This window comes from Heptranchias perlo, chromosome 7 (assembly GCF_035084215.1).
Source record: "Heptranchias perlo isolate sHepPer1 chromosome 7, sHepPer1.hap1, whole genome shotgun sequence".
Taxonomy (NCBI): Eukaryota; Metazoa; Chordata; class Chondrichthyes; order Hexanchiformes; family Hexanchidae; genus Heptranchias; species Heptranchias perlo.
Genome location: NC_090331.1, coordinates 19,633,106 through 19,658,610, shown reverse-complemented (window position 1 = coordinate 19,658,610; position 25,505 = coordinate 19,633,106). Strand labels below are relative to the sequence as shown.

The 25,505-nt window shown below is 40.8% G+C and overlaps 1 protein-coding gene across 15 annotated transcripts in view; it reads right to left on the bottom strand.

Annotated features, from left to right (window-relative positions):
• neb (nebulin) overlaps positions 1 to 25,505 on the bottom strand; it is a 266,346-nt gene that overhangs the window by 109,087 nt on the left and 131,754 nt on the right. For 13 of the 15 annotated variants that reach the window (XM_067987151.1, XM_067987136.1, XM_067987143.1 and 10 more), the window contains 15 exons: positions 21,622 to 21,825; positions 21,429 to 21,533; positions 18,416 to 18,523; positions 17,962 to 18,273; positions 16,082 to 16,285; positions 13,841 to 13,945; positions 13,641 to 13,748; positions 13,205 to 13,516; positions 10,232 to 10,435; positions 7,798 to 7,902; positions 6,518 to 6,625; positions 5,005 to 5,316; positions 3,898 to 4,101; positions 3,688 to 3,792; positions 3,022 to 3,126 (listed from right to left, as the gene is read on the bottom strand). In XM_067987151.1, coding sequence (XP_067843252.1) covers positions 3,022 to 3,126; positions 3,688 to 3,792; positions 3,898 to 4,101; positions 5,005 to 5,316; positions 6,518 to 6,625; positions 7,798 to 7,902; positions 10,232 to 10,435; positions 13,205 to 13,516; positions 13,641 to 13,748; positions 13,841 to 13,945; positions 16,082 to 16,285; positions 17,962 to 18,273; positions 18,416 to 18,523; positions 21,429 to 21,533; positions 21,622 to 21,825 — 2,601 coding nt within the window. The remainder of the gene's footprint in view (positions 1 to 3,021; positions 3,127 to 3,687; positions 3,793 to 3,897; positions 4,102 to 5,004; positions 5,317 to 6,517; positions 6,626 to 7,797; positions 7,903 to 10,231; positions 10,436 to 13,204; positions 13,517 to 13,640; positions 13,749 to 13,840; positions 13,946 to 16,081; positions 16,286 to 17,961; positions 18,274 to 18,415; positions 18,524 to 21,428; positions 21,534 to 21,621; positions 21,826 to 25,505) is intronic. The other 2 variants (XM_067987149.1, XM_067987150.1) reach the window with 2 other exon arrangements.

The following is a 25,505-nucleotide window of genomic DNA, read 5'->3' as shown; positions in this document are numbered from 1 at the left end:
CGTATGCCTTCTTAACAACCTTATCAACCTGCCCTGCTACCTTCAGGGATCGGTAGACATGCACTCCAAGGTCCCTTTGTTCCTCTACACCTCTCAGTATCTTCCCATTTATTGTGTACTCCCTTGCCTTGTTTGCCCTCCCCAAATGCATTACCTCACACTTCTCTGGATTGAATTCCATTTGCCACTTTTCTGCCCACCTGACCAGTCCATTGATATCTTCCTGCAATCTACAGCTTTCCTCCTCACTATCAACTACACGGCCAATTTTTGTATCATCTGCAAACTTCTTGATCATGCTCCCTACATTCAAGTCCAAATCATTAATATACACCACAAAAAGCATGGGACCTTGTACTTAGCCCTGTGGAACTCCACTGGACACAGCCTTCCAGTCACAAAAACACCCGTCGACCATTACCCTTTGCTTCCTGCCACTGAGATAATTTTGGATCCAACTTGCCACTTTCCCTTGGATCCCATGGGTTTTTACTTTTTTGACCAGTCTGCCACGTGGGACCTTGTCAAAAACCTTACTAAAATCCATGTAGACTACATCAAACGTGTTACCCTCGTCGACCCTCCTTGTTACCTCTTCAAAAAATTAAATCAAGTTAGTCAGACATGACCTTCCCTTAACAAATCCATGCTGACTGTCCTTGATGAACTCGTGCCTTTCTAAATGATGATTTATACTGTCCCTCAAAATTGATTCCAATCATTTGCCCGCCACCGAGTTTAGTCTGACTGGCCTATAATTGCTTGATCTATCCCTTTCTCCCTTTTTAAACAACGGTACCATTTTAGCAGTCCTCCAATCCTCCGGCACCATGCCTGTAGCCGGGGAGGATTGGAAAATGATGGTCAGAGCCTCTGCTATTTCCTCCCTTGCTTTTCTTAACAGCCTGGGATGCGTTTCATTCGGGCCTAGTGATTTATTTACTTTCAAAGATGCTAATCCCCTTAATACTTCCTCTCTCACTATGTTTATCCCATCCAATATTTCACACTCCTCCTCCTTAACTATAATCTCTGCATCGTCCAATTTTTTACATAGCTTTGTTCCATTTAATTACAAAGGTTCCTTCCTTGCCTTCTTCCGAACCTAAGAATCCTAGTGTCATGTTGAACTTCCATTTACAATCATGGACCTGTGAATTTTGGCTCAGTATCTTATAATTTCAAGAAGTCAAATATTAAGGATAATGATATAATTCAAAAGAGAAGCATCTCCAATCATAGTTCATTTGGCATCATTTCCATGGAATAATACATCTCCAGTTATATGTGATTGGCAAAAGAACCAAAGGCGACATGAGGAAAAACTGTTAGTAGTTATGACCTGGAATGCGTTGCTTGAAAGAGTGGTGGAAGCAGATTCAATCATGGCTTTCAAAAAGGAATTGGATAAATACTTGAAGGGAAAAAATGTGAAGGGCTATGGGGAAAGAACAGGGGAATGGGATTAACTGGATTACTCTTACAAAGCACTGGCACAGGCTTGATGGGCTGAATGGCCTCCTTCTGTGCTGTAACCATTCTATGATTCTATATTGTCACACTTTTCTTTATTCCTATATCAAATGTACTGTTAGTTCCGTTACATTGTCTCATGAAGCAGTCTGAAAATTCAGCTGGATAAGATTGCCTACTCCTGCACTTAGTGCTATTTCATTCAGTGATTTTATAAAGTTTCTCAGAATTAAATTATACAGACTTGGGAATACCAATGCATCAAATCAATGCAAGATAAGTGATGCAACATGAAAGAACTCCTCTACTCTCCTTATTGATAACCTTGCAGGTGCAATCAAACAGACCTGAATGGGAGAACAGGCAAGCCAGATGCAGAAACTAGCATGGATATAGGAATAAAGAAAAGTGTGACAATATAGAATCATAGAATGGTTACAGCACAGAAGGAGGCCATTCAGCCCATCAAGCCAGATGCAGAAACTAGCATGGATATAGGAATAAAGAAAAGTGTGACAATATAGAATCATAGAATGGTTACAGCACAGAAGGAGGCCATTCAGCCCATCAAGCCAGATGCAGAAACTAGCATGGCGTTAAAAATTAGAATAAAGGCTAGATGTGAGCTCCATTTGTACTTAGTACATTACATGTGCAGTAGTTTGTAAAGTGGTCTATTTCAGCTGATATTTTTATATGAAATCTAATAATCCTCAATTGTAAAATTAGAGAGGACAGGCGTCTCGGACTGTTAGCTTCAGACGGTACAGGTATCATATATTTATCAGTCTGAGGGCAGCTTTTATTAACACGTGTAACAGTCAGTTAGATACAATTTACCATGACACAGCTTACAGTTGGCAACACTACAGTCAAACATCATTACAACAAACTCTTATGATAAACCTCTACCTTTGTCTTATCACAAAGACCACTTTAGTCAACCTCAAGGCAATGATAAAGAGAATAAAGTTATTAATTCCCATAAACTTGCAATGAATAAGTTTGACTATATGGAATTTGACTACATAAACAACATGTAATTCTGAGAAAATAAGATATTAAGGGGAACAGATAGGGTGGATAGAGAGAAACTATTTCCACTGGTTGGGGATTCTAGGAGTAGGGGGCACAGTCTAAAAATTAGAGCCAGACCTTTCAGGAGCGAGATTAGAAAACATTTCTACACACAAAGGGTGGTAGAAGTTTGGAACTGTCTTCCGCAAATGGCAATTGATACTAGCTCAATTGCTAAATTTAAATCTGAGAGAGATAGCTTTTTGACAACCAAAGGTATTAAGGGATATGGGCCAAAGGCAGGTATATGGAGTTAGATCACAGATCAGCCATGATCTTATCAAATGGCAGAGCAAGCACGAGGGGCTGAATGGCCTACTCCTGTTCCTATGTTCCTAAAATGACGATGTAAATAAACTTTAGCCCCTTGTGGTCGATTAGAAATGACTTGCAGTTTTATACATTCCAAATGATGCAATAGGAATTTACATCCACAAAACTTCAATATTCAGTCAAAGGTTTTATACTTACGTCACTTGCAATGTTTCTGGAAGCTTTAGCACTTTTGATTGAGATAGCGTCAGCACGGTAATCAATGGTCTTCTTCATATCTTCCCAGCCCTCTTTGTAAAGTTTCTGTAAGAGAACAGAAATAGCTAATGTTTCAAGCTCTTTTGGCAGTATGTTTTATAACCTAAGTGTTGCAGTATGATTTTAACAGGAGTATGGATGAATTGGTACAGTAGGTTATGACTTCACACAGGTATTTTTTTGCTCGGGCTAATTGATATTGAACAGCCAATGACTGATGCACCAGGCATTTAGGGTCAAGTGGTGCTGTGCGGGATGGGTGGACAAGCACTTAGCTTGTTCATATGAAAGTCCTGTGTTGTAATTTTAACCCATTAAACCATTTAAAATAAACAGATTAATACCTCCATTAAAATAGTAGACAAAAGTATGTCATTGCAATGCATTAAATGGACAACTAAGTTCATCCCATTTGTGATATATTTTGGGTTGTGCACCTTTACACAATGTGACACAAGGCAAACCCACCAAGACTACTGACTTTTCAAAAAAAACTACATGTATTACAATAAAAATGAACTTTTCAAAAAACACCTTATGCCTACTAGTCAATTCATTAGTAGTTCATATTATTGTATTTACTGTAAATAAATATTTTACACTCACTTGGCTAATGTTGGTGGCGTTGGATTTAGCTAACAAAATCTCAGGTGTATCAGGAAGGATGTGAGTCTGTTGCTTGTCTTTCTCCCAGGCTTCTTTGTATTTCATCTATGATATTTCAAGAAAAAAAATCAAAGTGCACTTAACACTCAATCAATTTAAAATAAGCGAAGAGGAAAGCATAAGACCATTGAGAGATCTTAAGTGTCTTACATCACTAATCTGGTACGCGTTGGTTTTAGCCAGGACCATGCTGGGCTCGTCAACAATGCTGGTGAACTTGAGCTGATTGGGAGGCTGGCGGTAGAGCCGCTCACTGAGGATCTCCTGGGCTTTCTGTACTTTCTTAACGTCGAGAGAACCATTGGGCATCCAGCCACAGCCACGGATCCATTCCATATCAGACTTGTATAACCACTAGAAGAAAAGTCGGGGAAACATAGGCCATATACAATAAATTGGGTGTTAGATTAATCAGGATATATACGCATTTAAAAATAGGAACAATTAGAAGAGACAATTGAATTTGTTCGGTAAAATATATGAAAATCCACATCTGTAACCTCCTCCAGCCCTATAAACCTCTGAGATTTCTGCACCCCTCCAATTCTAGCCTCTTGTGCATCCCCGATTTTCTTTACTTCATTATAGGCGGACGTGCCTTCAGCTGCCTAGGCCTTAAGCTCTGGAATTCCCTCCCTAAACCTCTCCACCACTCTACCTCTCTCTCCTCCTTTAAGACGCTCCTTAAAACCTACCTCTTTGACCAAGCTTTTGGTCACCTGTCCTAATATTTCCTTGTGTGGCTCGCTGTCAAATTTTGTTTGATAATTGGTCCTGTGAAGCGCCTTGAGACCTTTTACTACGTTAAAGGTGCTTTGTAAGTGCAAGTTGTTATTGTTGTTGATTGACTGTCCACTCCATCCACACATGAATTTCGCTCTAGCCCCCATCACTGCTATCTGTTCATGCCCTCACTTCAAGGAACACAATGGCCCTGAAATTACTAGTGCATGAATGTTTCAGCGGTATGTCTGAGATACCCCTCCTATATTATTTAACCCATTTATTTTTCATGGGTTGATGTCTCTGCTAAAACACCACTAATAGGAATTTCAGACAAGTGCATTAAGCATTTGTATGCTAATATCCCGTGGTGTAATTTCAGTACCTAATTTCCTTCCCTTACCTGAAAAAAAATTAAGTAATGCTGCTAATATCTCAATGATCGTCCTGAAGTTATTGTTCTAAAAATGTGATTAATTTTTAATAATAATTGAATATACATTTTTACTGAAATGAAAATATATTAATACTTACATCACTCTGCAAATCATAGGCCTTCTTTGCCTGGATCACATCGTTCTGGTCTGGCAGACAGGTCCACTGGTGCAGGTATTGTCTGTAGTCAATGTCGCTGACCAGGGTCTGGCATTTCTTGGCCAACAAGATTTCCAGCATGTCGACTGGTATGTTGTACTTGGTCTTAGATTTCTGAAAATCCTTCTTGTACTCCCTGTCACTCTGAATCTTGGCTACATGCATGGACCAAACCATTTTGGGATCGTCGTGAATGTCACGGCATCCAACATGGTGACCAAGCTGCTTGCGATAGGCAGCTTTGTATTTGTACTATTTACAAGAAAAAAAAACATTTATGCACATGCAATCGATAATCTCACAATCGACAGTGTTAAGGTTAGGTAGTGATGAAGCTGTACCTCTGATATTATCTTAGTTAATATTCAGTGTTAAGAATGCTGTTGATACGTAGAATCTGAATATTCTGTGCTTAACCAACTTCTTAATTCCTCAATTCTTAAAATTTGGCTCCTCCCCTGCTATTGCTGCGCATGAAGATTGCTCTCTGTACATCAATTAATTTTTTAAATGCTCACATTCATTAAAAGCTAATGTTCTGAAGCCATTATTTTTTTAAGTAACTGGGATATACAGTATTGGGACAGGATTTGCTGTCAAAATAATGGCAAGGCTAATGGTGTTCACTGTTATTTATGGGGAAATGGTACAGCAACTTCAGGCGAGGAGCAGATGCGCGGTTCAATGTGAATATCCAAAAGTTGCTGTCTGAGTTGCGCCACTCTGCTGTTAGCTTCACGAAAATGGCACCTCGCCCTTAGCCTCCCTGTTTTTTTTTTAGGAACTTGCTGGATTTGCCCATTAAACTTGCCACAGAAAGTTAAGTCTTGTCACTACAAGCGTTAGTACACTTTTAACAACGGGATAAATGTTAATGACTGCCAATCAACGTCGCTGGCACCGAAAATTAACTATTAAAAGGGTGGGGTCTCATTCATTCAGGTTTTGAATTTTTCAGGGAGATTTTAAAAATGTCAAATTTAGAAATTTTACATTTTTTTTCCTTACTTTTCCTTTCCGTCTCTTTTTTTTTTCTCTCTCTTAATTCAATCTTTCTTTCCCTCTCTTTATTTCTCTTTCTATACCTGAATTGACATTGAATTCACCCTCTCTAATTCACCCACCTTCTCAGTCCTTCCTGAGTTTATTTCGCAATTCTTAGATCTCATTGGTTAAGGAGATACCCTGTTGGTTGCCCGTTCACTCAGATCCCAGATGCCCTGTTTCCCTCACTGCCCCATTACCAGCTCGTACTTTCAGCAACTTTGTGGGCAAAAATTCTTGAGCTGAAGGGTGCAGGGGCAAGTTTAACTAACAGCGGACCCCATTAGATGCCCTGCCACAGCAAAATCTGGCCTATTCATTTATGAATGGAAAAATTACTTTAGTCAACAGAACACCTGAGCAATGCTCAGACTTTAATAGCATCAGATAACTGTGTAAGCAGACTTACATCACTAGCAATGTCATTGGAAGCTTTTGCAGCCTTGATTGAGATGGCATCAGGTCTTAGGTCATACCCTTTCTTCTTAGCATCTTCCCAACTCTGTTTATATAATTTCTATGCAACATAAAAGAGAAAAAATGGAACTTCAGTGGAATATTAAAGCACATTAGCAACCATCTAGCATCAGCGAGCCATGGCCAGCCTAACCCCACACTCACCCATCCCCACACTCACCGATTCCCCCCCCCGCCGGTCCCCACACTCACTGATCCCCCCCCTGCCAGTCCCCACTCTCAACATTCCCCCCACCAGGCCCCAAACTCCCCGATCCCCCCCACTCTGCCAGAGTTAAAATCGGGACTTATATCTTATTCAAAGCATTTTCATTTACTTAATCTCAACTTTTATTGTCACCAAATGCAATTATTGAAGCAATTACAAAACTTTGCTGTTGATCACAAGGTCATGCTCTCTTTCTGTGTACTGTGATTTGACTTACAAATCAATCTACCAGATGGTTCTACCCTAAAAGGAATGGAGACCATTGTAAATGCAAGTTGGCAGAAAAAAATCTCATTGTTTCTGTGTCCACTTTCAGTAGAAAAAAATCTGTTCCTGTCTCTTTGCCATAATATTGGCAAGAGGAGGCAGCATAATATCAGTAACACTGTGGTGGTGGCACAGAAATTAAACCAAAGATGGCAACGGAAGCTCAAGATCTTTATAATGATTATGTTTAAGTCATCTATGCTTCCCCAATTGCCCAGTTTGATGTACTTCTGAACCATACAAACCAGGAAGTACCAGTTTTAATCCCTGGTCTGTGGTGAGTCAGCTGATCTCAGCTGGGCTGGCAAAGTGGAAAGGCCTCAAAGGTCTCTTGGAAGGGAAATATCAGCCAGGGTTTCCCCTCTTGATTACTATCCAGTGACCCTACTGGGGAATTGTATTGTTAGACAAGTAATAGGCTCAGCAATGCAAATAAATATTGTTGAAATGCATTTACTTTTTCCACAACAAACAGGCATTACTACCATTTTGTTTGTTGAAAACTTTGTTGATGAAAAAAAACTTAGTCACATCTAATGGATTAAAAACAGGTTAAAAGACGCTCCTTATCCTTAAAAGGTACACCGGTTGTGACCTCAGCCTCCACAATTAAATAAAAACAAGGCGTAGGTTTTGCCACATCAGTTATAAATCCCAAAAAAGGTAATTAGGCAATGAACTCAAAGAAGAAAATGGGAAACATGATAATTGTCAAAGGGAGATTGTCTATTTCTTACCGAACTGATATTGGCAGAATTCTGCTTAGACAGCACCATCTCGGGTGTATCGGATGGAAGGTGAATTAAGAGCTTGTCCTTCTCCCAAGCACTACGGTACAGGCGCTAAAGGCAGGGGAAAGAATGGATCCACTTATTCCTCCAATAATAATCTAGCAAAATCTAATCCGTATTTAACATGTGCAACAAACTCTTATACACAGCTGGCAGCAAAGATGAAAAAGAGAAATATAAATATTTAATGCATGATAACCCAAGATATAACTTCCAGTACATGTAGGTTTCTGCGGGTCAAATACATGGAGTATTAAAAGAAAATGTCAAGAGTGAAAGATTTAGGGGTCAAAATTACTCCTTAAAAGTAGAAAATGTGTGTTAATGCTTTTACAGAGTCTTCTACTGTACTATCAGGAACATGCACAGTGCTTTTTGCAAGATGGAGTCATAGAGTCAGAGTTATACAGCACGGATAGAGGCCCTTCGGCCCATCGTGTCCGCGCCGGCTATCAAGCCCTGTCTAATCTAATCCCATATTCCAGCATTTGGTCCGTAGCCTTGTATGCTATGGCATTTCAAGTGCTCATCCAAATGCTTCTTGAATGTTGTGAGGGTTCCTGCCTCCACAACCCTTTCAGGCAGTGAGTTCCAGACTCCAACCACCCTCTGGGTGAAAAAGTTCTTTCTCAAATCCCCTCTAAACCATGGAATGTGGTATGACGCACAAACAATAAATTAGCCAATCAGAATTTGGTTCTAAGAATGCTGCGCAGTCACCATCTAATGAGCTAAAAAGGCTCTTAGAAAGTAAAAGACTTTCTCCTTTAATCCATCTGTGACCAAGCAGATCTGTGCAGACTGGAGCAGAGAAGGCTGCAAAGGAAGGTGCCATTCTCTGATGAAGTCCCACAGGTTCTTGTGAATGATCTGAGGAAACACTGAATTAGCCACTTCAGGGAAATGAGCATATGACCAACAAATAGAGGGTACATCAGGCTTGGGAAGCAATAGCAAAGAGGCCAGAAACATGTCCTGCACCTGTTGCATTTGGAATGAAGTTCAAAAGAATGGCGGCCATTTAGGACTGAGATGAGGAAAAACTTCTTCACTCAGAGGGTTGTGAATGTTTGGAATTCTCTACCCCAGAGAGCCGTGGATGCTCAGTCATTGAGTATATTCAAGACTGAGAACAATTGATATTTGGACATTAAGGGAATCAAGAGATATGGGGATAGGGCAGAAAAGTGAGTTGAAGTAGAAGATCAGCCATGATCTTGTTGAACGGTGGAGTAGACACAAGGGGCCATATGGCCCACTCCTACTCCTTGTTCTTATGTATCAGACCAAAGAACTGCTGCTGTCAGCAGACAGTCTTAATGTAATTTTTTCTACTATTTTCTGTGAACAGCAGCACCCAATATCGACCTCTGCATAAACAGTGGTACTGCAACTGCACTAACAATTTACCAATTGAAATATACATGTGAAATTGTAAGGGAAACAAAGAACATTAGTAAGAAGTCTAAATGGATATTATATTGCACGCTCTTAGCTTTCATGCCCTATCTATATATCAAATTACCTATTCACAGAACAGCTGAAATGCCTTCATTTCTTTAAGTGGTACATTATGAAAAACAGGAAAACAATGAAGATCAATATGCATTAACTGCATAGTCTATATACAGATGTGCCTGCAAGGTGCATCTGATAGTCAGATATGTGTAAATAGCTGCTTGTGCAGAGTTGTGGATGTGGTATTAGTTCAGCTAGCATGTTGATGGGAGAGGTACTCCCATATGACATTGCCTACACGCAACATAATTATATTGTTACTGTACAATGTAATCACAATGCATGCTGATTATTGTTAACCCTGCAAGAGAAGCTGGCTTTCAACAGTTGGAAGAGGATCCATAACGAAGGCGGTGTCTGCCAATAGCATGACCTTATCCCCAAGAAGACTTCCTTGGTAGGGAGACTGCAGAGGGGAAGGCAGAAGGTGAAACCAAGATGTCTGTGCAATCACTATATTCCCAGGGCCTGACTTCAATTCTGCGGACTTTAAACAACTGAATATAGCCAGTATATGTGGCTTAAATGTAGGTGCGTCAGATATCCGAAAGACTGACTCATATCTGTTAACGGACTTGGATCTAAGAATTGCATTCACATTAGGATTGCACCATATGGGTTCTGCAATCATATAACAATGGTACACTTTACGAATTTGCTAACCAGCAGTGAAGGATTTTATTATATAACATAGCTAACATGTCTAAAATATTCAACAATTGGTCAACATTAATATAAATGTCCTTAAACGATTCATATTGAATCATCATAAGCAGCCACAATGGCAAACACTTCCTCTCAACACAATGCTAGTTTTACGTATGTTTTGTTACTGCACATTAAAAATAAACACAATCCTTACGTCACTAATCTGGTCTGAGTTGATTTTAGCCAGGACTATGCTTGGCAGGTCAGCAATGCTGGTGAACTTGAGCTGATCGGGAGGCTGGCGGTAGAGCCGCTCACTGAGGATCTCCTGGGCTTTCTGTACTTTCTTAACATCGAGAGAACCATTGGGCATCCAGCCACAGCCACGGATCCATTCCATATCAGACTTGTATAACCACTGCAAGTGACAAGAATAAATCATCAAATCATAGTGAATAAAGCAAATTCTTATCTATCTGGATTTCCTTTGATATTCAGAACATATCCAGAATGTTGCTGTACAATCAAATATTACTAACAGAACTTTGTGTCTCATCAATGTAACAATATTGGATGTGTAAACTTTAGTTACTGCAGTTTCTAACCATCATTCAAAAATTTCATGGGCCAGACACGAACTAAACCACTTTCTCCCTAGCAAAGTCCATAACTGTAGAGAAAGATAAATAACTATTGTCAGATACAATAATGTTGAAAATAGTGAAATAATGGCATGATGTAAATTTGGTAAAGCGACCACAATGATAGTCGGATTCAATGTGAAAATAGAAGGGGGTAATGAAAAGTCAAAGATAAGGGTGTTGGACCAGAACAAGATCAAGTGCCATAAGTCATGGGATCTGGCCCGAATTAATTCAACAGAAAAGCTAGGAAACAGGGCAACAGTTCAGCAGTGGGGAATCTTCAAATGTGAGATGGAGGACAAAATAGATACATTCGTATTAGGCGAAAAGGGGATGCATCCAAGGATGGAGTTCTGTGGATAAATAGAGAGATTAAAATGAACCTGATGAATAAAAAGGGGGGAAAATGATCAAACTGGGTCTAATAAAATAAAAGAAAATCATGAGAAAAATGGAAAGTATAGTGAGAAGTTAAAAAGAGAGGTTAGAAGGACTAAAGGATATATGAAAAGGTTAGCATAATTTAAAAGGAAGTAATAAGGGCTTTTATAGGTATGTAAAGGAAAGAGAAGGTAGAACCACTCAGGGTTGAAGGGGGAAGTCTAATTCTGTAGGTTAGAGGTGTGGCAGAGATATTCAATAAATATTTTGGGGGTGATTTTAACCCTACCCACCCATCCACCCAAAGCCGGCGAGGTCCTTTTTACCATATGCACATCGTAAGATTTTTTTTTAGCTTCCTCATGGGGCCAGGAGGTTCAAGACCCACAAGTAAAGCTTAGGACACTGATCCCACCAATTACCTGGTCTTTGGGCTTGTGAGATTTAAATGAGACCCAGGAGTTAAAATACCCCGGGCCTCATTTCTGGATTTTCTAACTCACCCACTGAAAACTGGCCCGGAGATAAAAACGGTCAGTTTATACAATGGCAGAAGTAAGAATGTAGGTGTGCTAGAGAACAATATGTATAAATTGTTAAAAATAATGGTAGAAAAGGATTTGGTTCTGAAAAAAATTAGCTGAACTCAAAATGTGTAAGTCACCAGGTCCTGATGGCACACGCCACACGCTGTGAAAAGTAGTCACAGTTGGAGATAATAAAAGATCTGCCCACAATCTTTCAATTCTCCTTAAACATGCAAATATTCTGTGGGATGGACAATAGCCAAAGTAACACTTCAGTTCACAAAGGGAGTGAAGGATAAACTGGGTAACTATCGACCAGTTAGTCTAATGTCAACTGTGGGAAAACTCTTAGAATCCATAATAATTGCAGGTAAAATTAGTGAGCATTTAGAAATGTATGGGTTACTCAAGGACAGCCAGCATGGATTTATTAAAGGCAAGTTGTGTTTGACAAAATTAATAGAGTTTTTTTTTTAAAAGCAGTGACCAATTGAATAGATAAAGAAAATAAAATAAATGTCATGTAAATGCATTTTCAGAAGGCATTCAATAATGTGTCTCATGGGAGGTTTGTTACAAAAGTTCAGGCCTATGGTATAAGCAGAAATGTAGCAGCCTGGAAGGAAAGTTAGCTGATGGACAGTGAACAAAGAATATGGTGTTGATTGGACTTCAGAAGGATTTGAAGTGGTGCACCAGAGCAGTCAGTGTTGGGTCTACCTTTGTTCTCAGTATATATAAATGATTTAGACTTGGGCATAGGGTGCATGATATGCAAATGTGCTATTTTTTAAAAAAGTAATGGATTTGGCAAACAGCGAGGAGGACTGTAAAAGATTTCAGGAGGAAATGGAAAGGATAATAGATTGGGCAAGCAAGTGGCATGTACAATTTAATGGAAAAGTATGAGACAATACATTTAGAGTCATAGAGAGCGTACATCATAGATTTACCATGATAATGCCAGGCACCGGAAACTACAGTTATAAGGATAGATGTGAGATGTTGGGATTATTTTCACTGGAGCAAAGAAGGCTAAGAAGAGATTTTATGCAGGTTTTGATAGGATGAATAGGGAAAGACTATTTCCTCTGTTTGGGGAGTCAGTGATGAGGAGTCAATTTAAAATTGTCACTAAAAGAGTGAGGAGACAGATGAGGAAGTGTCTTTACTCAAAGAGTTGTTGAGCATGGAATGCTTTGCCATGAGGAGTGGTTACCGTAGAGACCAATGCATCGTTTAAGAGAAATTGGATAAATATTTGAAGCTGAGAAAGGTAGAGCGCTAAGAGGGGAGAACAAGGGAGTGGGATTATTTTTTGGATTGTTCTGGCAAAGAGCTGGTATAGGTATGATGGGCCGAGTGGCCTCCTACTGTGCTGTAAGCTTCTATGATTCTATGGTACTAGAGAATTTACCGTGCTTGGTACACAATAAGGGAATTGTGTTGTTTTTTTTGTAAAATCAGTAGATAAAAGTCCATTATAGCATATTTTTAGTTTTATTTTTTAGTTTCATGCTCTTCTTAAATCAATTTCAAGTGTGCTTTTTTAACTTTTAATGTGTTATCAAATTACTTGATAATTTAGCTTTTTTTAAAATGGTGTATAGAGGAAAAAGAATGGGAGATACTCACATCACTCTGCAATTCATAAGCTTTCTTTGCCTGGATCACATCGTTCTGGTCCGGCAGACAGGTCCACTGGTGCAGGTAATGTCTGTAGTCAATGTCGCTGACCAGGGTCTGGCATCTCTTGGCCAACAGGATGTCCAGCATGTCGACTGGTATGTTGTACTTGGTCTTCGATTTTTCAAAGTCCTTCTTGTATTCCCTGTCACTCTGAATCTTGGCTACATGCATGGACCAAACTAACTTGGGATCATCCTGAATGTTACGGCATCCAACATGGTGGCCAAGCTGTTTGCGATAGGCAGCTTTGTATTTGTACTGATGGTAAGGAAAGAAGATAACTTTACCGTTACTCATTTTTGTTGAACTATCAGCAGTGATTTAATATCTGGCTTACAAATGTAATTAACAATGTGTGAGCTGGTTTCCAAATAATTCTTACCATGCTTGCAATATCTCTGGAAGCTTTTGCTGCTTTGATTGGAATAGCATCAGCTCGCAAGTCATAACCTTTCAGTTTGGATTCCTCCCAAGCTTTGTGGTACAGTTTCTAAATGAACAAAGACATGTTTTAGAACAGTTTTCATTTCTGATCAATTGGTAGAATCAAATATTGATATTTTAAGTCACAGAGATTAATACCTGGCTTATGTTGGCAGAATTGCTTTTAGCCAGAATAATTTCGGGGGTGTCTGACATAACATGAATCTTGGTTTTATCAGTATCCCAAGCTTCAGTGTATAAGCGCTGCAAAAAAGGAATGAGACAGATGATTATATTTTCTTAGTATCAGTGCAACAGCTTTGGTTTTCGTCAAGGATCTGAGGATTCTGCAGGTGTTTGGTGAACAGTTTTGGCACAGAATGTTTCCTCATTGACTGACAGGAGAGAAATCCCATCCATACTCTTTCAAAGTGCAACGTGCAACCCAATGTTCAAGAGATGAAGATTGAAGCTGAGAGGAGGGAGAAAGTCACTTGATATGCATTTGAGTATTTTTGAGTGCTTTTAATCTTATATTAAAAGTCATGGAATGCCATAATTACTTGCTGTGTCACGATCTTGTCACAACTGTGTCACACTAAATTGCACCTCAGGCAATACCTAGTTTACCTACTTTATAAAGTTTAGATTAATCATCTACTTGCATTGCATTGCAGGTTTCCCAACAGTAGATGGCATTGCTTCACCTCTTCTCTCCATCTCCCACTTGACCTGGCCTTGACACTAGCCCTGATCCAACCCGTATCTTTCTTTGCAGCCTTGTCAAACAGCCCCACCTTCTTCGCCATTGCAAAATCTAAAACTTACTGTGCTGCGTTGGCCTCTCTCTCTCTCTCTGTGTCCTGCCCCACAATGCCCTCTGCCCTACCTGCAGCTCTGACTTGTTCCTCGGCCAAGTCTCTCCCTGCCCTACTCCCATTTTTAAAACATTACTGGGCCCTTTAGGCCCCTTTGTCTGATCTGCCCCATTCCCAGCTCTGTCTCACTCCCTTTCTCAGCCCCACTTCCTCCTGGCCCCACTGAAAATGTTTTGAAACCTGGCTCTGCCCCATCTGCTGCACCATCTTAGACTTGGCTCCACTCCATCCCAGCCCTGAATTTTCTCCATTTTTTTTATCCTACCATCCATTTACAATTTTTCTTCTCAGGCCCTCCTGCTTCCATCCAGGCATTCCTTCCTCTTTCTTTGGCCACTTAAAATTGCTTCCTACCACCTGCTCAGCTGTCCTGGCCTGCCAATTTAGGCATTGCTGCAATTGAATTTATTTTTGGGCGTAAGTATCATGATACATCCCTGTGGGACCTCTGCCACTGACCCCACCAACATTTTCAGGGTCAAGGGAGGTACTTACATGTGAATGGCGGGCACCTGTGCCACTAGGGGCACATCTAGGGCACCTGCCCATTGAGGAAACCGAATACCGCAGCACTGCTTGCCTCGAATGGGGAAGGTCACAGGAAAGATGATTTTTTTTTTTTGTCCCTCTCAGCCCCCTGGCAAAGGGGCTAATAATAATAAAAACACAAGCCCAGGCCCCCCCACTCCCCAGGGTGGGTCCCTCATCTGCCAACGAAGTGTATGCCGGCTTTCACTGGGTGCCAGGGAATACACTGAGTCACTGTGAGGCTGGGGATATGGGAACTTCTGATGTTGAAAGTTGCCACCCCTGGCTCCACCCCTTCCTACACCACTGCCCTTGTAAGTGGCAGATGGAGGGTGCGTCCTTTACAAGGTCCTGTGTTATCTCTGAACTAAGGCCAGGACCCATAGTATCTGGGTCCTGTCCTAATTTGCAACCCTCCTGGTGCACTCTCATCAGAATTACACCGGGTGTGTGCCAGAAGGGCCATTGATTTTCCACTCCTCTTGCATAAAAATTGAAGTTACGTTTCCTGAAATCTCACAGGCCTTGAAATTACGCTGTTGGATAACACTATAGGAAATTCTTTAAAATAAATCAATAGATTAATGCCGCCTCTAAAACAGCAGGCTACGGGATTTCAGAATAATGCATAAAGCCTTTGTATAATTTATCCCACAATTTAGAATCATAGAAAGGTTACAGCATGGAAGGAGGCCATTCGGCCCATGGAGTCCGCGCCGGCTCAATGCAAGAGCAATCCAGCTAGTCCCACTCCCCCGCCCTTTCCCCATAGCACTGCAAATGTTTTCCTTTCAAGTACTTATCCAGTTCCCTTTTGAAGGCCATGATTGAATCTGCCTCCACCACCCCCTCAAAGGCATTTCAAAGCCTTAATGTTAAAATTATAAGTACATTATTGTTATTGCCATAAAGATTTTTTAAAATCAATCTACTCTGAGAAAAACGCTGAAATGAAAAAGCTCTGCTTTTGTCAATAACCTAAGATGTTACTTACTTTATTGAGCTGCTGGGCATTGTTCTTGGCCAAAACCAGCTCAAGAGAATCAGGAATGCTTGTAAACTTAAACGTGTTAGGGGGCTGACGATAATTCTTTTCGCTCAGGATATCTCCAGCTTTCTTAACTTTCAGAACATCCAGTGAATCAACAGGACTCCATCCAATTCCACGAAGCCATTCCAAATCTGATTTATATAGCATCTGAGGTCAGAAGAATTGTTTTGTTTAAGGTGATGCGGAGAAATAAACAGGTGGACAATTGAAGGCGAATCAGGCACTAACTTAAAGCTGAATGTGTTCAAATTGCACGTGCTGAGTGCTCAGATTGAAGTAAGCCCCAACTACGCTAGTAACCAGTGCCAGTCTTGATCATTCACTTTGGCTTCTAACTGTGCAAGCAATTTTTCATACTTTATTTCCACAGCTGAAATAACACGAAGGGCTAAAAATTATTGCTGGATCCATTAGCAGATGTAACCATTTCTCTGTCCGTTATTTTAATGGAGGCATTAACCTGATTAGAATAAACAAGTTAACACCTGCATTAAAAGAAGCAGACAGGAGATCATCAAATAAACATTTTAAGCATTTGTTGACTAATATCACCAAATATAATTTTGACCCTTGGAAGAATAATAGCAAAGGTGCAGACTCATGGGATCCATGATAAATTTATTAGAAAATCAATTTTTAATAATGGCATGCTAAGTTTTTCAAGATTTCTTGCAGTCATAAATGGAAACAGCTCAAGCTTTGGTTAGTGGATTCCCACAGGGACTAAATCAGAACACTGTGATTTGTGTTATTCATGTTATTTGTCAAGGACTTCCATAAAGGCATTGCTTTTGGATTGTCTAAACTTGCTGATGAGATTAACCTGTGCAGGAAAGTAAGATGTTCTGGGTAGAGGGAGACCATTCAAAGGGATTTACATGTAAATGGCAAATGGTGCTCAATATTTATCAATGTAAGCTACTAAAACAGTAAATGAGCACTGAATGAGTAAAATAATCACAGATATAACTGAACGGCTGATAAAGCTCCTGTGTTATATTTGGCCAATTATTGAAAACATTTCTACCTGCAGGGAAGCAAAAATGTAAGTGACGCAGAAGAGAGGTTCAAGAAAGAAATGCTGACATTCTATACAATATTTGTTGGAAAACACCGTTGGGTTTCTGTCATCGCACCTAAAAGGAGATATTGGGACATTTGGAAAGATACAGAACAAAAGATTCTGGAGCTTAGATCACTGAGCTGTGAGGAAAGATCAGTTTGTTCATACTAGAAAAGAACAGGGCAAATAAGATTCAAGTTTTTACTTTAGGAAATTTATTTGATGAAGGATGACTTTTTTTGTGCAGACCTAGAAGCCAGGAATCGACTTCAGTTGAAATAATGAAACAGACTACTGTACCACCAAGCACAAGGTCTTTTGAATAATAAGCAAAAAATGCCTAGCCTCTTGATTAAGGAGGAATTGGTGGACGTGCACAAAAGACATGATGAAGACACAATAGTTTTTCTGGAACAAAACTGTAACTTGCACTTCTCTCCTAATGTTTACATTGATGGAGGTAAGTTTAAAATTTATCATCCTGGAGATATGGAAAACACAATACATATTTTAATAAATTCATATATTAAAATGAACACGACTGATTATCCAGCATTATTAAATCAGATTTGTGCATTTATCACCAGTGAGAACACAATTTGGCTCAAACCTTCACATTTCTTTCTTTCATACAATGGCCAATTGAATCAAATCCACACCCTTTTAAATCCTTTATTAAACAGAATGGTATTCCCCAAATTTTCTAACCAACTTCTCAAGAATTTTCAATGGTATTTTCACATTTTTAGGAGATACTCACATCACTCTGCAAATCATAGGCCTTCTTTGCCTGGATCACATCGTTCTGGTCCGGCAGACAGGTCCACTGGTGCAGGTAATGTCTGTAGTCAATGTCACTGACCAGGGTCTGGCATCTCTTGGCCAACAGGATGTCCAGCATGTCGACTGGTATGTTGAACTTGGTTTTAGATTTCTCAAAGTCCTTCTTGTACTCCCTGTCACTCTGAATCTTGGCTACATGCATGGACCAAACTAACTTGGGATCATCCTGAATGTTACGGCATCCAACATGGTGGCCAAGCTGCTTGCGATAGGCCGTTTTATATTTGTACTAAAACACAGATCAAGCAATTTGTGTTACATTCATTCAAGTTTAACTTGGTGTAACTATAGTTGTAAATTCTAAGAAAGGGTACAAGTATTGCCATTTTTAATATGGAACTCTCTGACTCATAATAAACAAGTCCACTTACATCACTGGCAATATCTCTGGATGCTCTTGCTGCCTTAATTGAGATGGCATCAGCACGCAAGTTATGGCCCTTCTTCTTTTCCTCCTCCACACCAAGTTTATACAGTTTCTATGGGGAAGAAATAATATTCTTAGTGCTAGATTCAAAACAAAAATGGATTCCTTTTGCGTTCTTAATTTTATCATCAGCCAAAAACTGCGGGGAGAGGGCTGTAAACCTGCCAGTGGCTCAAGGTGGAATTCCCATTCCAATTTGCAAGGAAGAAGGCATTAACATAGTTAGGGCGGGCCTCTGGCACCTGCAGAGGTGCATCAGCGGTGCCCGCTCTGATCCACCCCTCTAAGGCGAGGCAGCCCATAACCGCTCTGCCATAGGTGCCCCAATGCTCACCCCGGGTCGAAGGACATAGAAAAAGAAGAGCCTTCAGCTCTGACAGGATCTACTTGGAGGACAAAGAAGGTAATCGACTACCTTCCTCTGCAGAACTTCTGGGTTTCAACAGAACTCACACCCGCTCTCAGCTTAGAAGGGCTAGACAGAATTCCCAGGATAGCCCAGGATCTCCCCAACCCATGCCCGGTTGAGGTGGAAGGGTGGCCTCCACTACTGGAAAATTTCAGAGAGTTTCCACTGAGAGTTTGCTCCATTTTCTAGCCCCAATTCAGAGATCCACTCGGATTCCACCATGGCCCAGATTGAGATTTTGGGGTCCGAGAGTGTTGGGCTTCTATATTTTAATTACTCTCATAGGTGAGTTCTAAATGATGGTATCTTCAATGGCCTTGATATCTAGGTACGATTTAGGTTATGTGCTTTTCAAACAGAAATAGTAAATGGCTGTGGCCTATGTGCTAAGCTATTACTTTGTAGTTGACCTTTATATTTGCAAAATTCTTTTCTTTTTCTGATCTTTCCAACTGTGACGGCTAATTGGCCAAACCTATCTCTAAAGGTTTCAACAAGTTTCCAGGTTTGAACTGCCTTGACTCATAAATACTCTCTAAACTATTATGGATTTCAATAGGCACCATCTAAACTCAAAAGTAACTGCCAGTCATACCTATAAGTAAGTAAATCACACAGTGACCCTGAAAATCCACAGTTTTCCAGCAGATTATTGTCATAACTTCATTGGGAGTCATAGAATCATTGGAAGGTTACAGCACGGAAGGAGGCCATTCGGCCCATCGAGTCCGTGCAGGCTCTATGCAAGAGCAATCCAGCTAGTCCCACTCCCTTGCCTTATCCCTGTAGCCCTGCAATTTTTTTCCTTTCAAGTACTTATCCAGTTCCCTTTTGAAAGCCACAATTGAATCTGCCTCCACCACCCCTCCGGCAGTGCATTCCAGATCATAAACACTTGCTGCATAAAAAATGTTTTCCTCATGTCACCTTTGGTTCTTTTGCCAATCACCCGCCAGAATGGTTGAATGTAGCCCAGGACCGGGATAGGCTGGGTCCTGGTCTTGCGCCTAAGTTCCCGGGATGTTCTTGTGAGAACAGAACATCTGCCCACCCCTTACAAGGCCATCAATGTAATGGGGGGCATGGCCAGGGGTGGGGATATTAGAATTGCTTCACCCTCAAGCCTTCTTTGGGACCCAGTAAGTGGTCGGCCTGGTTAGATCAGGTGTACTAGCCGACCAAGGGGTGGATGTGGGGCCAATCTGGGGACACAGGACGGAATCATGGCCTAGACACTTGAAGATCTGGCCAGAGAAATTTTTTTAAGTTTCAAAACAGCCCCCTTTTGTACTGGGGCCAAAGAAGTAACTATACATTTCTTCTGGTGATGGGACTCGGCGCCCCCATCACCTTGGGCCTCTTCGGCCAGACCGTCCAGCATCTTCAACATGGTGGAGATGGGGTGACCCAGATGCGCCCCTAAACCCACCAAAGACATTTAAGTCAGGTGATCACGCCCCCTCCCGCCCCCCCGCCCCCCCCCCGCCCCACCCCACCCCAACGGCCCAACCATCAGCAGGTTCAGCAGCACAGGCCTGGAGCGGGCACGTCTCAGCACTTACACTGAGATGTACTGGCCAGCAGATTTCCAGGGCCATTATGTTTTTGTCTGAATGTGGCTTATGTCCTCCCTCAAACTCTCTGTAGCTTTGGAGACAACCAAATAAACTTTTGCAACATTTGTATCAGGTTAGGCCTGGGACATGATTCTGACTGCAGCTGAGTTTTAAACTCTTTGGTCAAGATTTTCGTCATTGTTATGAAATGTCCAACAGTGTAAAATTGGGTAGGAATGAACAATACCAAATCCCAGCCCATAAAACCATCCTTTGCAATTTTATGCTTGAAGTGATGGTGGCAGCTGGAAGACCCTGTGTAGATATGGGTGGAGAAAGGAAAATAACATGCAAATTACATCATGATGTCAAATTTTCCCTCTTTAGTATCTCATTTACACCCAAGACTAACAATACTGGTATAAAATAGGCATCCAGCATTGCTAAAGTGTTGGAAATGTTTTTTAAGACTTAAATTCCCCCTCCCCCCACCCCGTCCTCCCAGGGATTAGAATCAAGTGCAGAGTGATTGATTCACTCCTTTCATCCATGAGATTTAAATCTCACGTCAAAAGGCTCCTCTCCTTGGACGGCCCTGCAAGAAGCCCCGACCCGATCCACTGCAGCTGATGCCCAAAGTCTTCAGTAGCCATTTACCACGTCCCCACCTCACACATGCAAGACTGGCTCCTGATAAAGCATGAACATTACTGGAAGCCCACCTGAGAATTGCGAAAGAGGCTTTTGGAGTCAGTGTCAGAAAGCCCGCTCCACTACAGTTCTAGCAGCAGAGCTACCACCAACATTTGGGTGCTTATGCTTTGAGATTGAGGTGAAGAGACTGCTACCAAAATAATGGTTAGGCAAAAATGCTTAATTTTTGTCACAGTGGTTTCAAGTTTCAGGTTCTTTGTATCTCTCTTGTTTCCGTACATAGCATCAGTCCTCCATGTGAAATAAAACTACAGCACAGCATAGCTTCACACTCTTACCTCACTGCAATTGATCTGATTCTGTTTTGCTAATATTATCTCTGGTATATCTGGCATGATATGAATTTTGGTCTTGTCTGCTTCCCAGGCTTCGATGTATGCATGCTGAAAAAAATATATAGACGTGAAGATTGGTGCTTTGATGAGTAACATTCAACGCATATTTTCCAATTAACCAAAGAAATAATCCAACCTTATTCATAATTTGTGCATTATTCTTTGCCAGGGTCAGATCCATAGAGTCAGACAAGCTGGTGAACTTGAACTTCGTTGGGGACTGGCGGTAATTCGCCTCACTCAGGATCTCTCCAGCTTTTTTGGCTTTGGCCACATCCAGTGAGTCAAGAGGAGACCATCCAATACCCTTCAACCAATCAAGGTCTGCCTTGTATAGATTCTGAAGAAAATGAAAAATCTTTACTGATTACTTGGCATTTATTGTTGGTATAGCAAGTGTCATAAAATAACGTGTTTATCCAGTAACAAAATCTAAATCGTCAATACAACTGCAATCAGTAATAATCTGGCCATAGAACAGATCATTATAAAAAAACTATTACAAACCTTATCGGTATAATAATGGAAAACTTGCATTTGTATAACAAATTGAATTTATATAGCGCCTTTAACGTAGTAAAACATCCCCAGGCACTTCACATGAGAGTTATCAAATAAAATTTGACACCTAGCCACATAAGGAGCAATTAGGACAAGTGACCAAAAACTTGGTCAATGAGGTAGGTTTTAAGGAGCTTCTTAAAGGAGGAGAGAGAGGCAGAGAGGTTTAGGGAGGGAATTCTAGAGCTTAGGGCCTAGGCAGCTGAAGGCACGGCCACTAATGGTGGAGTGATTAAAATCGGGGATGCACAAGAGGCCAGAATTGGAGAAGCACGGAGACCTTGAAGCATAATAGGACTGAAGGAGGTACAGAGATAGAGAGAGGCGAGGCCATGGATGGATTTCAAAACAAGGATGAGAATTTTAAAATCAAGGCATTGCCAGACCGGGAGCCAATGTAGGTCAGCGAGCACAGGGGTGATGGGGACTTGGTGAGAGTTAGGATACGGGCAGCAGAGTTCTGGATGAGCTCAAGATTATGGAGGGTGGAAGATGGGAGGCTGGCCAGGAGAGCATTGGAATAGTCAAATCAAGTCGGAAGCTCATCTCAGGGTCAAATAGGAAGCAAAGGTTGTGAACAGTCTGGTTCAGTCTCAGACAATGGGGATGGGATGGAGTCGGTGGCTAGGGAATGGAGTTTATGGCGGGGACTGAAGGCAATAGCTTTGGTCTTCCCAATATTTAGTTGGAGGAAATTTCTGCTCATCCAGTACTGGATGTTGGACAAGCAGTGCAACAAATCAGAGGCAGTGGAGGGGTCGAGGGAGATGGTAGTGAGGTAGACCTGGGTGTCATCAGCGTACATGTGGAACCTGACATGTTTTCGGATGATGTCACCGAGGGGCAGCATGTAGATGAGAAAGAGGAGGGGGCCAAGGTCAGACCCTTGGGGTACTCCAGAGGTAATGGAAAGTGGGAGTGGAAAGAAAAGCCATTTCAGGTGATTCTCTGGCGACGACTGGATAGATAGGAATGGATCCAGATGAGGGCAGTCCCATCCAGGAGGAGAGGCATTGGAGGAGGATGATGTGGTCAACCATGCCGAAGGCTGCAGAAAGGTCGAGAAGGATGAGGAGGGACAGTTTACCAAGGTCACAGTCACATAGGATGTCATTTGTGACTTTGATAAGTGCCATTTCAGTGCTGTGGCAGGGACAGAAACCTAATTGGAGCACCTTATCACATTTCTGAAAGCACTGAATTACTTTGAAATGCGGTGACTATTGTTTTGTAAGCAATTGTGACAGCCAATTTTACACACAGCAAGATCTCACAAACAGCAGTGAGACGAATGACCAGCTAACATGTTTTTGATGGTGATGGTTAAGGAAGCAAAGTTGGCCAGGACACTTTGAGAACTTCCTGCTGTTCTTTGATTAGCACCAAGGGATCATTGATACCCACCTGAACAGACAGATGGGGCCTCAGTTTAATATCTCATCAAAAATATAGCACTCTCTCAGTACTCTACTAGACTGTCAAGTCCAGGTTAATTGCTCAGATCATGGAATGTTGCTCAACCAACACAACCTTTGATGAGTTGACTAAAGTAGTGGACAGGGGAATGTTTATGGATGTTGTTTATATGGATTTCCAGAAGGCATTCGATAAAGTCCCTCATAAGAGACTGTTAAGTAAAGTTGAAGCTCATGGAATTGAGGGCAAATTATTGACCTGGTTAGGAAACTGGCTAAGCGGCAGAAGACAGAGGGTAAGGATGATGGGCAGGTACTCAGGTTGGCAGGATGTGACTAGTGGTGTCCCACAGGGATCTGTGTTGGGACCTCAACTATTCATTGTATTTATTAACGACTTAAATGATGGGATAGTCATATATCCAAGTTTGCCGATGACACAAAGACAGGCAGCATTGTAAGCAATGTAGATGGAAGCATAAAATTACAGAGAGATATTGATAGATTAAGTGAATGGGCAATTGGATTTCAATGTAAGCAAGTGTGAGGTTATCCATTTTGGACCTAAAAAGGATAGATCAGAGTAGTTTCTAAATGGTGAAAAGCTTGAAACAGTGGAGGTCCAAAGAGACTTTGGGGTCCATAGATCATTAAAATATAGACAGGTACAGAAAATAATCAAAAATGCTAATGGAACGCTGGCCTTTATATCTAGAGGACTAGAATACAAAGGGAGAAAAGTTATGCTATAGCTAGACAAAGCCCTGATCAGACCACACCTGGAGTACTGTGTTCACTTCTGGGCACTGTACCTTAGGAAGGATATATTGGCCTTGGACGGAGTGCAGCATAGATTTACTAGAATCATATCTGGACTCCAAGGGTTAAATTCTGAGGAGAGATTACACAAACTAGATTGTATTCCTTGAAATTTAGAAGATTTAGGGTTGATTTGATCGAAGTTTTCAAGATATTAAGGGGACCTGATAGGGTAGATAGAGAGAAACTATTTCCGCTGGTTGGGGAGTCTAGGCCTAGGGGACATAGCCTAAAAATTAGAGCCAGGCCTTTCAGGAGCGAAGTTAGGAAACACTTCTACACGCAAAGGGTGGTAGAAGTTTGGAACTTTCTTCCACAAACGGCAGTTGACCCTTGCTCAATTGTTAATTTTAAATCCGAGATTAATAGATTTTTGTTAACCAAAGGTATTAAGGAGTATGGGGCTAAGGTGGGTATATGGAGTTAGGCCACAGATCAACCATGATCTCACTGAATGGCGGTATAGGCTCGAGGGGCTAAATAGCCTACTCCTGTTCCTATGATCTGACTTAGAGAGAAGGATGCAAATGAGTTCGGGTGCACAAATCTGTGTATCCCATGTGTATTTTTTTATCACAACATTTTACATAACCATGTTATATTTCATGATTTAGCCCCTTTCTTTTATTTTAAAAATAAAAATGTATGATCAGAAATAATCCTATTTATCCTGTAAACCAGATAATATTTTCAAGCGAAGGTCAAAAATTAAGTATAAAATTGGGGGTTTAATTATAAAAGGGGGAATCCAGATTCATATTTGCAATGGTTTCTTTCACTTACATAGTGACCAGAGGGAAATATAATGGCAGTATGAAATACTGTAGCACTGGTTATAGGTTTTCTGTAACATTTTAAACACATGTAACAAGGAGCAGAATATAATATTTTTTGTCCATAAACTATTCAGAAAATGCATTTATGGCACAAGACATTTCCACATTATATTGCTTTCTTTAAATAAAGTAAATTTACACCTAATTTATTCTGAAATTGTGGAAGAATAAAATTTCCTTTTTATTCTAAGAATGGTCTGTTATTATCAGACAAAACATGGCGTAAATTGTTGGTTACATCATAAGTGTTCTTTGCCTGTAAATTTCATATCTTAATATTAAAAAGAGTGTTGATCCAGGGTTGCTAAACCAGGATTCTAAATTTACCACCAATAAGGAACCAATTTGGCTGACACCACAGCGTATCTTTCAAACAACGGCCAATTTAA